Source organism: Erpetoichthys calabaricus, chromosome 5, assembly GCF_900747795.2.
Source record: "Erpetoichthys calabaricus chromosome 5, fErpCal1.3, whole genome shotgun sequence".
Taxonomy (NCBI): domain Eukaryota; kingdom Metazoa; phylum Chordata; class Cladistia; order Polypteriformes; family Polypteridae; genus Erpetoichthys; species Erpetoichthys calabaricus.
Window position 1 is genome coordinate 111,484,109 of NC_041398.2, and position 16,121 is coordinate 111,500,229.

The 16,121-nt window shown below is 37.0% G+C and overlaps 1 protein-coding gene across 3 annotated transcripts in view; it reads right to left on the bottom strand.

Annotated features, from left to right (window-relative positions):
- Positions 1–16,121, bottom strand: part of LOC114651884 (LIM and calponin homology domains-containing protein 1-like) — a 338,328-nt gene that overhangs the window by 117,656 nt on the left and 204,551 nt on the right. For all 3 annotated transcript variants that reach the window (XM_051928055.1, XM_028801930.2, XM_028801931.2), the window contains exon 7: positions 15,533–15,728. In XM_051928055.1, coding sequence (XP_051784015.1) covers positions 15,533–15,728 — 196 coding nt within the window. The remainder of the gene's footprint in view (positions 1–15,532; positions 15,729–16,121) is intronic.

Here is a 16,121-nt window from a genome sequence, read left to right on the forward strand (position 1 = left end):
TGAAATGGCAGAATAAACAGAAAAAATACAGTTAATAAAAAAAGCTCAAAACTGCAAAAAAGACAAGCACTCTCGTACATAACCGTCTAGTTGTGAGTATTTCAACAAAGCAATATTTATACAAATAATGGAGTTCTGGTCTTAGCAAAGCATTAAAGTCAAAAGTCTAAAGTGCTATAAATATTTCTTAGTGTAATTTTAATGCTTTTCATCATTGCAAAAAACCTACTGTACAAATTGCAGTATTGTTTTTCCAATATTTGGTGGCAAAGATAAATATGGGACTGAACTGACAGTTAAATCTTAACATAAGGTTTACAATATTATACAACTGTAATAAAAGCACATGCTATTAGTATTATATCAGATCTGTATATTTAATAAAATTACTGCCCTCTGCAGTCCCAGATGAGACTGATCAGATACACAAATGATTATTACATTACTGCAGTAGAAATGTAAAAAACAATATGACAGAATTTTGTAGTCTGCTCAAGCATAACAACTGACTTCACACAAATGCTGCATCTGAGTAGTTTTCAAATTTGAATTCTAAAAGTATAGGACAATGGCTTTCACGTCATGAAGTGAGTAGAATAGAATTTTTCATTATAATGCAAATTCATTTATGTCTCTACTTTCAATAAGATGGTAAGCAGATTAAATTTTTGAAGGTTTTGTGAAGAGGTGAGTGAAATTCAGGGTTACATATTGGTTATTTGTATGTTCAAGCATCGATTCACACTCTGAACCTGTTTTTTCTAATACCACGTGCTGGTAAGCCACAGTCTAGCTTCAAGCACAAAGCAGGAACCAGCCACTATAAAATGCAACTTATTCATCCTGTGTAAATTTCAAAACACAAGTTAACTTAGTAGGTCTTTGGTATCAAGAGAAAAACCATCTGGGCAAGAGAAGAACAATTATCCATCCATCCATCCATCCATTTTCCAACCCGCTGAATCCGAACACAGGGTCACGGGGGTTTGCTGGAGCCAATCCCAGCCAACACAGGGCACAAGGCAGGGAACCAATCCTGGGCAGGGTGCCAACCCACCACAGAGAACAATTATCACAATTTGAAATGTTGTTTGCTAAACATTTACGCATATTGAAATAAAGTTGCATAAAGTAAAAATGACCCTAAATTTAAAATCTGATCTCTGTCTCTTTACCAAAACCTCTCTTAGTAATTCTGACACCCTTCCATTAGTCGATTGAGCTCTGAAAAGTTCTACCTTCCTTCATAATTCAAGAAATATTGCTCAAGGAGATAGCCTTGGAATAATTTTGTGTAACGAACTTCATATTCATCATACAGATCTTAATACTATTCAAATTTAATTAACAGTAGTCTTGGAAACTTCAAACAACTTTTTTCCGTGATAAATCATTTACTCAATCCTCATACCTATGCCTGTAATAATTTCACAGAGGAGCAATGTAATAATTTTATTGAATGCTAGTTGACTACCCAGTGGCTTCGCTCACTGAGTGCAAGGGAAAAAAATAAAATGTAGTCTATAAGTTATTAAACAGTAAAACATTAACATTTAGGAAGTAAAGATATATTGAGCACTACTGGAGTGGTTTCGGGTACACTACATCTTAAAGGCGCTATAACACAACAGGTAAGTAGTAGATCCCTTGTGAAAGGCGCTACACGACCACTGTGGTACAGAAATTACATTTTCTATGTGATCGTCCAAATTTTTGCCTGACAACCTTGCACTACATGCCTGTGATTTACTTGTTAAAATAACTAATCACAAAAGCAACCTTGAATGTTGTGGGGTTTTAGTGACCTGAACTTACCTTAAGGGACAGTAAGTAGTTGTGCAGGGCAATTTACAAACAGAGTCCTGCTTCGATGGCGCCGATTACACTCATTCGCAAAAGATTTCCACTCTCCCAGGAGCCGACGGGGGATTTGAAGTGTTACAAACAGTGCGAGAAGAGAGGATGGTGCCTGAAACTGCAAAGGTCTCAACTCGGTGGAGCAGCCCGACATTCTGCGCCTCCCAGCATCCACTTTGTTCTAACGACCCCTCGCAGCCGAAGGCGGTCTCGTCTTCACATTGTTTACAGTTCGGCGCAGTTAAAAAATAGAAAAACGCAAAGCTGTTTTCCTCATCTCTTCTACTATCAATTACTGCCAACTAAAAAAAAGTTACAATGAGGCAGTTTCAGTGACAATCACGTGGACGAATAAATAAAACTTCTCTGTCAGAACATGCCTGGCTAGTTCCTGTATTATAATATGTTCTGTGGTCATAGGTAATTTCCATATCGTGTGGTCATACGTAATTTCCGTTTCATACATAATTGCCACATCACGTGGTCATACGTAATTTCCGTTTCAAACGTGAAAAGAATTTTATATATATATAGATTTCACCTCTAAGGTAGACACCATTCACTCCTCATTGTCTGTTTCCAGCCCTCCATCGCTGGATGTTTTCATATCAAAGCCAATAGGCTGCCTCTCCCAGTTCCTCTGTACCACAGTTAAAGAAGTGTTCATTGGACCCTTTTCCTTCTCCTCTGGTAAAACCTAATGTATCCACTATAAGCCCTCTTATTGCCGATATCATTAATCACTCTCTCCAAAGCAGCTCAGTCCCACTAGCCTTGAAACCGCAAAAATTAGACCTCATTTAAAAAAATCCTCTTTGGATCCTGAAGTGATAGCAAACTATCGTCTGATTTCCAACCTTCCATTTTTGTCTAAGGTTTTGGAAAAGGTTGTTTTGGTCCAACTTCAGGATCACCTCAAAAAATTCAACCTGTTTGAAAAATTTAAATCTGGTTTCCGATCTTCTCACAATACAGATACAGCCCTGGTCAGAGTCACCAATGACCTCCTGATGGCCTCTGACCAGGGCTCTCCATCACTCCTTATCCTTCTGGATCTCACAGCTGCATTTGATACAGTAGACCATAGTATTCTCCTCCATCATCCCCACTATATAATTAGGCTTTCTGGCACTGCTCTAGAGTGGTTTGAGTCCTATCTCACAGATAGGGCTGAGTATGTGGCCCTGGGGGATGCTAAATCTTGTACCCACACTGTCACCTGTGGGGTCCCACAAGGATCAGTCCTTGATGTGACCCAGGGGTAGAATATAGATGTTGAAAAGGGTCGGCCCATCAGCAGGCATGGAATTTCATTCCACTGTTATGCCGATGATAAGCAGCTCTATGCGAGACTGGATTCGACCTCCCTTACGCCTCCATTGACTCTTTCCTCTTGCTTGGATGAGATTGAGGCCTAGATGTCCAAGAACTTCCTCAAGCTGAACAGCACTAAAACTGAAGCTTTTTTAATTGGCACCCCCCCCCCCCCCCCCCCATCAACTTCATTACTCTGTAAATTGTGTTTCCTTTTCTGACTGTACCATTGCCCTTTCCCCATCAGTTACAAATTTGGGTGTCAAGTTAGACTCCCATCTGTCATTTGATACATATGTCCATCACCTTTGTAAAATTGCATTCCTTCATCTCCGAAACATAGCCAAACTCCGTCCCTACCTCTCCCTCTGTGATGCTGAAAAGCTGATTCATGCCTTTGTATCCTTCAGGCTGGACTATTGTAATGCACTCCTCATCAGGATCCCCAGCAAGGGGCTTCAAAAGCTCCAACAAATTCGAAATAGTGCTGCAAGGACCTTGATGAGGGTGTGGAAATATGAACACATTTCACTAATCCTTCGGTCACTTCATTGGCTCCATATTCATCTCCGTATGGAATACAAACTTTGTTTGCTTACTCACCAGTGTATCCATGGAAATGCTCCACAATACCTTAAGGAACTCCTTATACTACAATCAACTACAAGAAACTTCCGTTTTGCAAATACCCACCGCCTTCACCCCCCTATGACCAAACATCGTACAATGGGTGACCAAGCTTTTGCAGTGGCTGCTCCACGGCTCTGGAATGCCCTACCAACGAGCCTGATAACATAGCAGATTGTGGACTGTTTTAAAAAACAGTTAAAGACTTTTCTATTTAGGAAAGCATATTAACAAGAATGCTATAATTATTGTTGTTTTATCTCTGTTTTTAACTTGTTTTGCCTTAGCTTAAACTTTTTATGTAGCACTTTGAGATTTACTACAAATGTAAAAGTACCCTATAAATAAAATGCATTATTATTATTATTATTATTATATTGCTTCCAGAAATTTACATAATTTTACATTTGAAGTGCTCATATTAGATATTAAAATAGAATCTAGCACAATTTTATTAATTTATAGAATACATGGGGCACAGTAAACAGTGATCATGTAGTTTTGATGGTCAATTTTAATTTCCACACATATGTAAAGGCAGACACCTTTGTTATGTTTCAACTAGAGTTTACTCCCTGTCTTATGCCTATTTTCTGTTTTATTGTTGTGTTTGAGTTAGTATTTTTCATATTTCTGCATAACTCCCATTAGGTTTCTTTATTATTTTGTATTGTGTCTTTAAATGTTGCACATTTCTTGTGTTTTCTGGGTGAAAACCCAGGAGGCAATTTGTTCGTGATGTCACTGCTGCTAGGTTCTTCCTCTGTCTTTATATTAATGCCAGAAAGAAATCCCAGCAGTACATTGTTGAGTGATGTCAGACTTTATTGCGAGTACGGTTTTCCCTTTGATCATCGCTTATGTTATTGGATTTTATTCTTGTACCACATGCTAGGGACTTGTTGCCTCTTTAGGAAGTCCTTTCTGCCTTTTCCCCCATTTTTGGTGCCTTTTGTTGAATACAAAATAAATTCTTCATTCTATAAAGATTCTTCATGTCACATCCAGCCAGAGGTTTTATGGTTCCTCTCATATAAGGCTTTTTGTGTGCATTTTGAAATTTAAAGCCCTATTTTTTTCTGTGCCGGCCAAAGCCTGTTGTGGGTGAGGACTGGCTGTCTGGGGTTGGGCAGACTAGAGACGATCCCAGCCCTCACTCACTTTTGCCATGTCTGTGACTCCAATTCATAACAATCTTTACTAAATGTTTGTTAAAACTGTTAAGACTTTCACCAGATTTATAGTCTCTACTCAGTGTCATAATATTGTATTAAGATTAATAAATACTCATGAAGATGTTACCTTTGACACGAGTCTGCCCTTTAAAAAAAACACATATTTCAACACTACCTACAATGGAAAAAAATGATGGCTTCTAAATATAAGATAAATGCGTGGGTTAGATTCTCTGTATTTCTAGTAAAATTAATTACTGCACTGTGTTATTCATAGGTTGTTTAAATTGATCTCTTTGCTGCTTTCAATTAATTAAAATACTTCTGCAATACTAGAACTAGAAAGTTCTATCACATTACACCTGTTCTCATGTCTTACATTAGATTCCTACTCAAAATGTTTCTTACATTTAAAACTTAAAAGTCCTAGGCTCTACTTACTTTTTGAGTTTAATATATACAAAGCAGAATACATAATAGGATCAAGATGGGGTCTACTAAAGGTCTCCAGGATTAATAAAACAGAGGGTGGTTTTAGCTACAAGGCTCCAAAGCTGTGCAATGATCTGCCTTCTTGTGTAAGTAATGCTCTATCACTCACAGCTTTTAATGTCAGGCTGCAGACTCATTAGTTTAGTGTAGCATACCCTGATTAGAGCTGCTAATTACATGTTCTTATTACAAAGCTGTTATTAATCATCTTTGTTTGTTGATCACTTGCACAAAAATAAAAGATAACAATAATTATGAACTCCTGCTCTCCTTCCTGTAAATGTGTTTTTCTTTTCAGTATCAGGCACACCAGGAACCTAACCTTGGAATCAATCTAAGCATGAAAAGATCCAGCCTTCTATTAGACAGCCTACTGTAGATGTCCAGGAAGGGAGTAGGTGGCCAGTTGGACTAGGTCTCCAGAACTGTGACTTTATCTATGAAATTCTATTATGACTGACTGAACCCCCAGAGGTGTACTTTCTCCAGGAATGCTGCAGACTGGGGTTTTGTTTTTCTTTACTCCGTTGTCTATTGTCCATATCTCAACTATAGTATTACTGAACTTATATTGTCAGGATTTTCTATAATAATCTATTTTTTTGAGTGTGCAATTTGTAAAATTTGTAATTTGTATGTTAGGCCAGCACTTGGAGAAGAACACCTCTAAAAACTAAATTGATTTGACTTTTTTCTTGGACCCAGTTTTTTACAATTAATTGAAGGCATTGGGTGCTCAGTTGAATAGAGCTACCAGAAGATCACAATGTTTTCAACACTCTTATACTGGGAAAGAGGACAAGCAATCACAAAGAAACCTTCATGCAGAGGTACTAAGCAACTCATTCATCCCTCCCTAATCATACTATTCAAATTTCTGCCTGGAACTCTGTCGCTCACAGACATCCTGGACCAATCACTGTTGTTACATAGCTCTCTAAATAATTATAACATACTGTACATTGTGATGGTCTGATGGGTTACTCTAACCTATAGTAAATGTTTGACACTGAATGTACTCAGTTATTCATACAAGTTTTTTTGTTTGTTTTATTTTTTTAACATACTTCATTTATCTATGATGAAAGTTATTTCATCCAGTACCCAGAAAAAAACACCAAATTATTGTGAGAATGAGCAATAATAACAACCAAGTACAGGATTCAAACCTAGGATGTGGGATAACAGAGCAGTTTCATTTACTCTAATAAACCAAAATAAACTAGACTTTATTTTATTCTCCTCTCTATTGTAAATTGTATTAAAAATATGCAAAAATCTCAGAAATAGACATAAAGGGTTTATACATATTCTAAATGTAAGCTACTAAAGAAACTGGAAGAAAAAAAAAATAGACAGATATATATATATATCTATATATATCTATATATATATATATATATATATATATATATCGATATATATATATATATATATCTATAGAGTAGCTTACATTTACAATATTTATTATAAACAGTCACCGGGTTATGAACGAGAGAGGGACTGTAGGTTTGTATTTAAGTTGAATTTGTATGTAAGTAGGAGCAGGTACATTATTTTAATAAATGCTATTGTTGACCGACTGTAAGCAAGTGTTCTGCCAATGAATGGTGGAGTTTCACCTCTCTCTGACCTTTATTATTTCTACTTAATTTCCAATTGTGATGGTTTTTCTCTTCTTTACTGTATCACCAGCACATCAGATTTGTGTTTCAGAGACATTCTTGAAGGGTGAAGACAAAAGGTTAAGATGAGCTTTTCTGCACAGCACCGTACACGTTATCACAGCAGGCAGGCACCCGTTGTCAACACGTCTGGTGTTCTGACAAGAGACAAGTTCCTGCTATGTACGTAACATTACAAGCTGGCTTGCTATTGAGAATGAATGGGGGCGGCGAGGGGCAATTCACCATTCGCCCACCACACGGTCACCTCCACTTGCATACAGTATGCTGCCTGCAGCGAAAAGAATGAATTCAAAAAAATCAACATACATATTTACTTTATTTTTAAAGGAATCTTTAATATGCCAATAAAAGGCCACCATTAAAGATACTCCAAATGGTGCTATTCCACACAAATTGATCCCCTTTACCCAATGCTGACAGGCAAACTATATATTTCATTCAAATCCTACCTCAAGTTTACTACTGTTTTCAAACTCTGCCCAATTACTATAGGAAAGTATCCCCTCTGAGTGGCAGCAGTTATAGGATTGTTTAATTTTTATGGGGAATTTGTACAAAATAACAAGAGCGGCAGATATCATTCCAAGTACTCTGGGACAATTGAGAATGATAGAGGTCTTTTTTTTTTTTTAAACTATGCCACACAGAAAAATACACACACCTGTTTAAAGGATAAATGTACTGTATAACATGTAACAGCATGTCTGTCACACAGAATGCAAGGGGTGTAAAATATTAGTCCAATATGAGACCAAAAATACTGTACAAACTGCAGAGATATTGTAAATATACTTCTGAGTTTATCATGTGACGAAAGACAGCAGCTGCCAACTGTCACACCAAGATTCTCGGTTCATATTCAGGGGTAAGAGCCAACTTAAACAATACAGACCCCAAAGTGTCTCCTTACAGAAGATAGAAAGCAAACTAACGGAAGGTTCTCAATAGCTACCTCTCTTTGCCAACTTTCCACTCTGCTGCTACTGCACCTTTCATGTTTAATGATGCACAAAACAGTCACAAACCTAATAATTTGTATTATTTTTGTTGCATAAAATTGATAATTGTAAAAAGGAGCTTCCATTAAACGTTGCTGTCATCACAAAACAAAACTACCCAAAAATATCTCAAGCAGTATATTTTTACTGGCAAGTCACTTGAGGTAGCAGAAGATTATCACTCTGTGAACCTCTCACTCAGCACTGAAGAGTTATGGGTCATTTTTCTCCTTTCAACAGAATTTACTTTTAATTTCTCTACTGCAAAGTAACAATAAACAGACTTGCTTTATCAGTAGTTTAGATTGAAGGGATTCCTTTAATCCCTGAACCTCATCCCTGCATTGCTGGTCCTCTTCCAGGTTGGAAAGTTGTTTAAAAAGCCAAAAACTCAGTAGTGGAGCAAAACAAAACTATCATCCAGGCCAAAACTGTGATCCTGTTTCTCAGAATACAGACTACTAGTATTTTGCAAGCCTGTATCACAACATCTTATAACATTTATTGGTGTTCCCTAAAAAGCATTTTCTTTCCAAAAAGGAGCAACAGACTAATAGATTATAAAAATCTACCCAAGGTCTAAACATGAGATACAAAACAAAAAAGTCTTTGGTAAACATCTGAACTGTTTTGCACATCATAATTTTATATTTCTCAATTGTCTTGCACAGTAATTAGGGAGCAAGGGATGTGGCAGGTAACACAGATACCTTATGAAGAGCTCCCAGGCATTCATCATTAATAAGGTGCTGTTTGGTAGATTTTTTCATGGTTTCTGGTGCCAACTATTAGCAAGTGATACCAGCAGGATACAGCATCAAACTAAGGGCATGTTGCAGTCTTACTTTTGTTGATGACAACTTCTACTCCATGACATGATTATTAATAAATTACTTCTGCATTGAGGCTATGTATGTTTAGACCTTCCCAGATTCATTTTCTCTCCTCACATCTGCTCAGCTTAAATGTTTGTCACATACAGTACCTACTAGAATAAACACATGCCATTTACTACAAGAAAAAAATAATAATCTGTAGTCATTATGTGTCAACGTTGAATCATTAGGTTTGTAATTGGTCCTCTGAAACTCAAGTTGTGCTGTCTTTGTTAAATCAAATTATGTATTCTATATTTGCCATGTAAAACATTTATCATAAAAGGCATATTATAAAAAATAATATTACAGTGATATTGGCTTCCACTAACCATGCAAAAAAAAAAAGGGTAAATTAAGGAAGAAAAAACAAATAATAGCTACTATCTCTGCATTTTAATGACACTTCAAAGCATCCAGAAGAGTAGAAATGTACTTTATATGCAGTGCTTAAAACAGTTATAGTATAGCTGAATTGAAAAGTATGCCTTTCTCTGAAAGCACAGTAATCACATATTTTTTTTTTTTTTTTTTTTAAACTCATACCATAAATATAAAATTTGTTTGCCAAGCTCCCCCTCAAAACACAGATTGATAAAATATTCATTTAAAGCTTAAACTTATTTATGGTATAAGATGGCACACAACAGAAGGTTTCAGATGTCACAATTCAATTGAACAGACTCCTAGGCTATTATAACATAAAACCTTGAGTGTGTTTCAGATATCCTGAGCTAAAAGGAGCAGCAAAAGGTAACACCACGTGGGCTTTAGAGTTCAGTAGTAATGAATTAAATGAAATTGCTGATCTTGGAATAGTGTGTGGAGCCTCACATGCAGAACGTATAGTAATGAGTGTCCATTAATGTGTGCATGAAGAAAGATGTCACATCAGCCAGCAATATTAATTATTCCAATATCAAAGGCAACAGTCACATATACTGTACGTGAAATGTATTACTTGTCCTGGAGTGGAAATTATTCACTTTTTAAGCTCTTATATTCATTTTCATTTTTTTGTTTAAACAAACCAGGATAAAATGAAGTTACAGGACTCTTAAAAGCAATTTAATGACAATTTAATGAGGAAATGCACATTGGAAGTACAGTATTTCCCTTTCATGCATTCTTTCTTTTTTGCACAGGTCATATATTAACTTAAGGAAGCGGTTTCAATTACTTTATAACCTGAGAGCGGAATAAAAGTATGAACCAGAAGCAGTTTCAATTACTTTATAGCTTGGCAAAGGAAAGCAGTACCATGTTTGTAGAAATATCAAAAACACTGAGCAGAGTCATGCATCCGTAATCAAATGTATGCAATGTCACATGTACCGGAACCCTATGTGAAAATATTCACAAAAACATGGCTTACCTGAGGAATCAAGAGGAAAATAGAAGACAGCCATGACACTGGAAGATGACATATGAGATCAAGACACATGTGACCATTTCATCTGGACATCAGGAAAAGTAACTTATAAATAACATCGATTGCTAAATCAGAAGTCACCTAGGACAAAATCCATTCCTGACACTGCTAATTTTTCAGCAAGCATTCCTAATACTATACATGTCCACACTTAGCTATCTGCTTTTTTTCTATCTTCTGTTAATAAATAGCATGTTGCCTTTATATTTTCTACTCCATGTCTTTACATTTTGAGTGACTGAAGCAAATATATGTGAACCTACCGTGGGAAGACTGGCTGAAAGTACTCAGAGTTACTGTCAGAGGTTGTGCACTGTTGTTCATAATGGCATTCAGTTTTCTTTTAATTCACTCCTTTGCTACTATCTCCAGGGGGTCCAGAGTATGTACGTAGCTGAGATTGCCCTTTTATTTAGCTTATTGATTTGGTGGGCTTCGCTTGAAATGATGTTACACAGCATTGAAAATCCCATTGGCCATCAGAGTTGAAGATGCGAAGGATGCCATTACCCACACTAAAGAAACAAAGTCAGCTAAGAACAAAAGAGCTTGTTCTGCCCTTATAAAGTCACCCTGTGTTATGAGACCAATCCAGCCTATTACTGATGTGGATCCCTAAATACTTGTAGGAGTGCACCATCTTTACATCCACTCCTTGAATAGTGATTGGACATAGAGTCTCTTTTCTTTTTTCAAAAGTCAATAACCATTTCCTTGGTTTTGCTGATATTGAGTTGCAGACAATTTTTCTGGCACCAAAAAACACAGTTCTCTGCCCGACTACTATACGCTGTTTCATCTCCCTCATCAATACACAGCCTAAGTGTAGAGTCATCTGGGAATTTCTGCAAGTGACAATGACCTAGTGTTATAGTTATAGTCTAAGGTGTACAGAGTAAAGAGAAAATGAGACAGGATTGTTCTCCTTGTAGTACTCCAGTGTTGATCACATCCGTATCAGAAACACAATGTGGTCTGCCCAACAGATAGTTCATTATCCAGAGCACCACAGGCTCATTCATCTGCACATCTCTGAGCTTACCCCTGTCACACACATGCGACTGGGAGGCAGCTAGAGGGCCTGAATAATAGTAGTACCATGCCAGACAAGGGGGTGGCGAGCTGCACTAACTTTCTCTCTCAATCCTTTGCAGACCATCCATGGAAAAACCCACTAGGTCCCGACGTCACTGGTGATGTCACTTCTGGTGCCGGTGCCGACACTTCTGGTGCCGACACACAAAAACAGTAATTAAATGGAGCCCAGAAATGACTATATACAGTATTTACAGTGCTTGCTGAAAGTCCCAAATGAAAAAGTAAAATACACACAAACTAGTGAAACCCATATACAGTATATACACAAAAGATATATGTGAAGCTGTCTTTCTCCACATTGATCCAAGTCAGGAATCTGCTCCTTCAAACAGTGTATAGTACAGGATTCACCCAAAAATATTCAAATTACAGAAAAAAGTGTATATACAAAAATAAACTGTGCACCAAAGTTAATCCAGAGATATTTATATATACAAGAAAAATATATTTACAATAATCACGGCACAAGCAGTAGTGCTTGGTAAATTCAAATCATTGCTCTACCAAGTACATTTCTCTAGCAAGATCTAGTCAGAAGAGCCCCCTCTAGAGGCTGTAATTCCCTTTTGCATTCGGCACCCTTGCGCCATCCAATTAAACTGTTCTACGTCATCCCTGCATGGGTACGTGATAACGTAAACACGTCTGCAAAAAGTGGCATCTCCTGCCCTGCAAAAATACTATAAAAGTTCGAGCAGTCGGCGTGCATGCGCATAGCTGTGCTGGCTTTTGAGACGCAAACTGCGCTTCTCCCAAAAGTGAAAGGAAGCATTTTTTTTCCTCCTTCCCCTGAGCTACAGCCCAGAAAACTGCAAACGCAGGATCCCTTTTCTAGACTGCGGTAAACTAATATTAAGGTGCTTCGCACTTTCTTTTGCTCGTATAGAGTTATGAGGTCGCAGGAGGCACACGCAGGAGTGGAGGACCGACAATGCCATCCCGGCCGGTCAATGGCAGGGCCTCTCTCCAGTCTACACGAGATCCGCCTCGACACTCCCTAAAAGGCGCTCATATCGTCAGCAAAGACGTCTCTCTACACTACAGAAAAAGAAAAAAGCAAGTTTCCTTTCTTTATACTTTTTTTCCTTTTATTTCCAAACAAATGCCTCTCTCTTAACACTGCAGAGGACACAAAACTAATTTTCTTTAATTGCTGGTAATGCCAGTAAGGCACATTACCACAGTCAATCAGAACTGGCAGCAGGCAGCCTGCAAACCCATCACCAATCGAGGTAGCTGAAGTCAGACACAAAATTCTCACAGCTGAAGTTTGTAAATTTGGGAGTTTGGTGTCTGGAATTGTATGGGGTAAATAATATATTGTTTTTTTGGAATATATACACTTCATGTGTGTTCCATGTGTACAACTATCTGATTAAATGTAGGATGACAGGAAATGCAAGGCAAGAAATGTTGAACACATAACTAAAACGGAAACTTTTTCCGTGTTATAGTAATAATGACTGAGCTGTATAATGTGTGAAGACTGAAGTACAAATATCAAACACATTCACAAAAGCTATAAAAAAAACAAGTGCGCTTTTATTCAAGAATATAACTGAAGAAAAAGAAATTGACAGCAACATGTAAACTGAACAATGTGTAAAAACCAATGCCCAAATATCAATCAATATGAAGTACACACATTTGCTTGGCTGATGTAAAGGTAGGAACTGCTGTATTATAATCAAGAGGTTGCGGGTTCGATCCTGGGTTCTCCCTACATTTAGCGTTTTTAGTAGTGAGCTGCTATATTATTACTATTATATAATAAAAACCTACATTTGGTTTGAATCTGTAACAACTGGTGTAAATTTGTGGTACTTGTAAAAGTTAGCTTTTTTATTTTTTTTATTCAGTTTTATTCTTTCAGTCATGTTCACACTCCCCCCAATCTGCCACTGAAAAATGACTTCTATATTTAGAAAATTGTAAGCACAGCCTTAAAAGATCATCACCTGACATTAGCAGCAACAGTAAGGTCTATATATATACAATGGTGGGTTTCATTTATATGTGGGCAGAATTATAAACAACATATAGGAGACATGAAGAATTTGAAAAACTACCAACCCCGATTATAAAAACACTTTCAATAAATTGTCAAGACAAGCAAACTAACTTCAGCCTTTTGTACAACAACCACCACCATCTTCAAAAAACATCTGTGATATGCAGAGCACGTGATGTAAATAACCAAATTGGGGTTGTCAGAAAATATTAATTAAAATACAGAACACTGTACTTGGATGTCAAAAGAATTGTTCTCCAAAACACAAATTCAGAAAGTGCTCCCTGGACCCAATCAGGTGGATAAATCCACTTTGTTGTGAGCAACTTGGCAGAGCCACCATCTCTAACAGAGAACTGAGAAACCAAACAGAAGATACTAGAGGTCAGACAAATCTCAATACCCCACCATGCCAACAACAGGAAGAGTCATCTAACATTTGGCAATTACAACAAAACCTGTGGATTAGGGATAGGTCTCTAAAGCCACCTTTATTGCCTTATCCAGACAGACTCAGCTCTGCTAGAACCAGCAAACTGGGAGAATGCAAATCAGGTTCAAAGGCATAAGATAAATAAGATATACTAGAGCTCCAAATGTATGCACAGAGATGGAAACAAAAACAAAAAACACTATTATAAGCATATCAGGCAGACTTATGGAATGCCAAAAAACAAACAAGTTTTAAATTCAATACCTTCATGAATCAGCAGGTAGTCAGGTACTTTTGAGTAAATTATCCACTGCATTATTTATATTGGTCTCCAACTATGAATGAATATGTTTATACTTATACTGTATACATTCAATGATCTATACAGGTATACATGTGTGAACATATCATTAAAGTTTTTTCCTTATATTTATTATTAAATCCTAATAAACACTTTAAAGCTTTTTATATATAACCACATAAATACACACACACACACACACACACACATACAAACATATACATATGCATGTATGCAGACACGATACAGCCATAAATAAAGAGAGAGAGAGAGAGAGAGAGAGAGAGAGAGAGTATACAATAACAGACAATTGCTCAATTGATTTTTCAGTGCCAACAACTAGACCTCATCAAAAATACAACACTTTGTAAATTGCCTATTAATTGTTCTGAAAATGTCTGTAGCCTATAACCGAATGGAAATCTCCTAGTTGACTGAATGACAAATGATCGCTACACATATTCAGATATTCGTCAGGCTTCCAACAACAGTATGCAATGAATCAAGCTTTGTTAGAATCCAATTTCTGATCATGACACTGCATAACTGCAAATCAGCACTTAGACCTCTTTCAAATGAAAAGAACAGAAAAAAAAAAAAAAGATTTTGGTGAACACTGTAACAGAGTAACAACTCTAAATATGTAATATAGTATGTAAAGCACTCCCTGTTCTTCAGCTCTATCCTGGAATATAATGTTTTCACTTTATGTCATACACTTTTCATCAGACATGTAAAAGTTAATGCTTGCAGAAGACAGAAACTAGGTGACGGGGATAACGAAAGCAAAGATTTTCTGATAGGTGCCAGCCTGTCAAATACCCAATTCATTCCATAAACTCTACATTTTATTCATGTAAACAGAATTTCTTATATATTTTGGGATTTAACCAACCACAACTCAGCAGTTGCTACCAAACCCATACATCCATAATGTGTAAGCAAGATTTGCTTTAAGTAAATCAAGTTTACCCGAGTTCATTCAATCTTTTTTATATGGTGCCTTTAATAGAGCAGATAACCATAAAATTTAGCAGATAGGTAGACATTATACTGATCATTTAAAAGTCATACGATTTTGGACTGTAAAACTGTATGCTTAATATCCTAGTATGGTCGGAAACAGACTATAAATGCAAAACAAAGCAACAGAGACCAAAAAAAAAACAATCACAGCATCCAATATACAGTATGCTTTTAGAATGGGACAAATCAAGCTTCATGGACATACCATCACTGCTGCCTCTGATCACAACATCTGGAGATGGTGTCTGCTGTGAACGTGAACCAAATGAATCCAGGCTGTCAAAGGAATCATCTCTACCGTGCCGAGGAGGTGACAAGGAATCACTGCGTTCTGAATCCCAGCAATCAACGTAGCCACTGTCTCGTATACTTCTTTTTGGGCTCTCAAGGTCTTCAGCTTCCTTAAAGGGAAAAAAAACAAAATTTAAAAGGGAAAATTCCCTCCAACCAACACAGAAAAAAAAATTAAAAATCAGAAATGACTGGTAAACTGTACGCATGTTTAACAAAATTGAACAATGATTAAATTTTACAGTGCACTAATTAATAATGACAGAAAGCAAAACTGCCATCCATGCACACAGATGACATTTGCTGCTGTGGGACTTGTACCTGCTCATGACTCATGGTGCTACTGATGCTGCAATGTTGTTGAACGATCCTGTTAGGAAGTAAAAGAAATACTGCAAACTTAAATTTGTCCTTTAACTCTGATTCATGATTTCCACTTTTTCTGTACTGCTCCAGCACTTTTCGTCTTTTTTGTTGGCTGCTCTGCACTGCTCAGGGCCTGA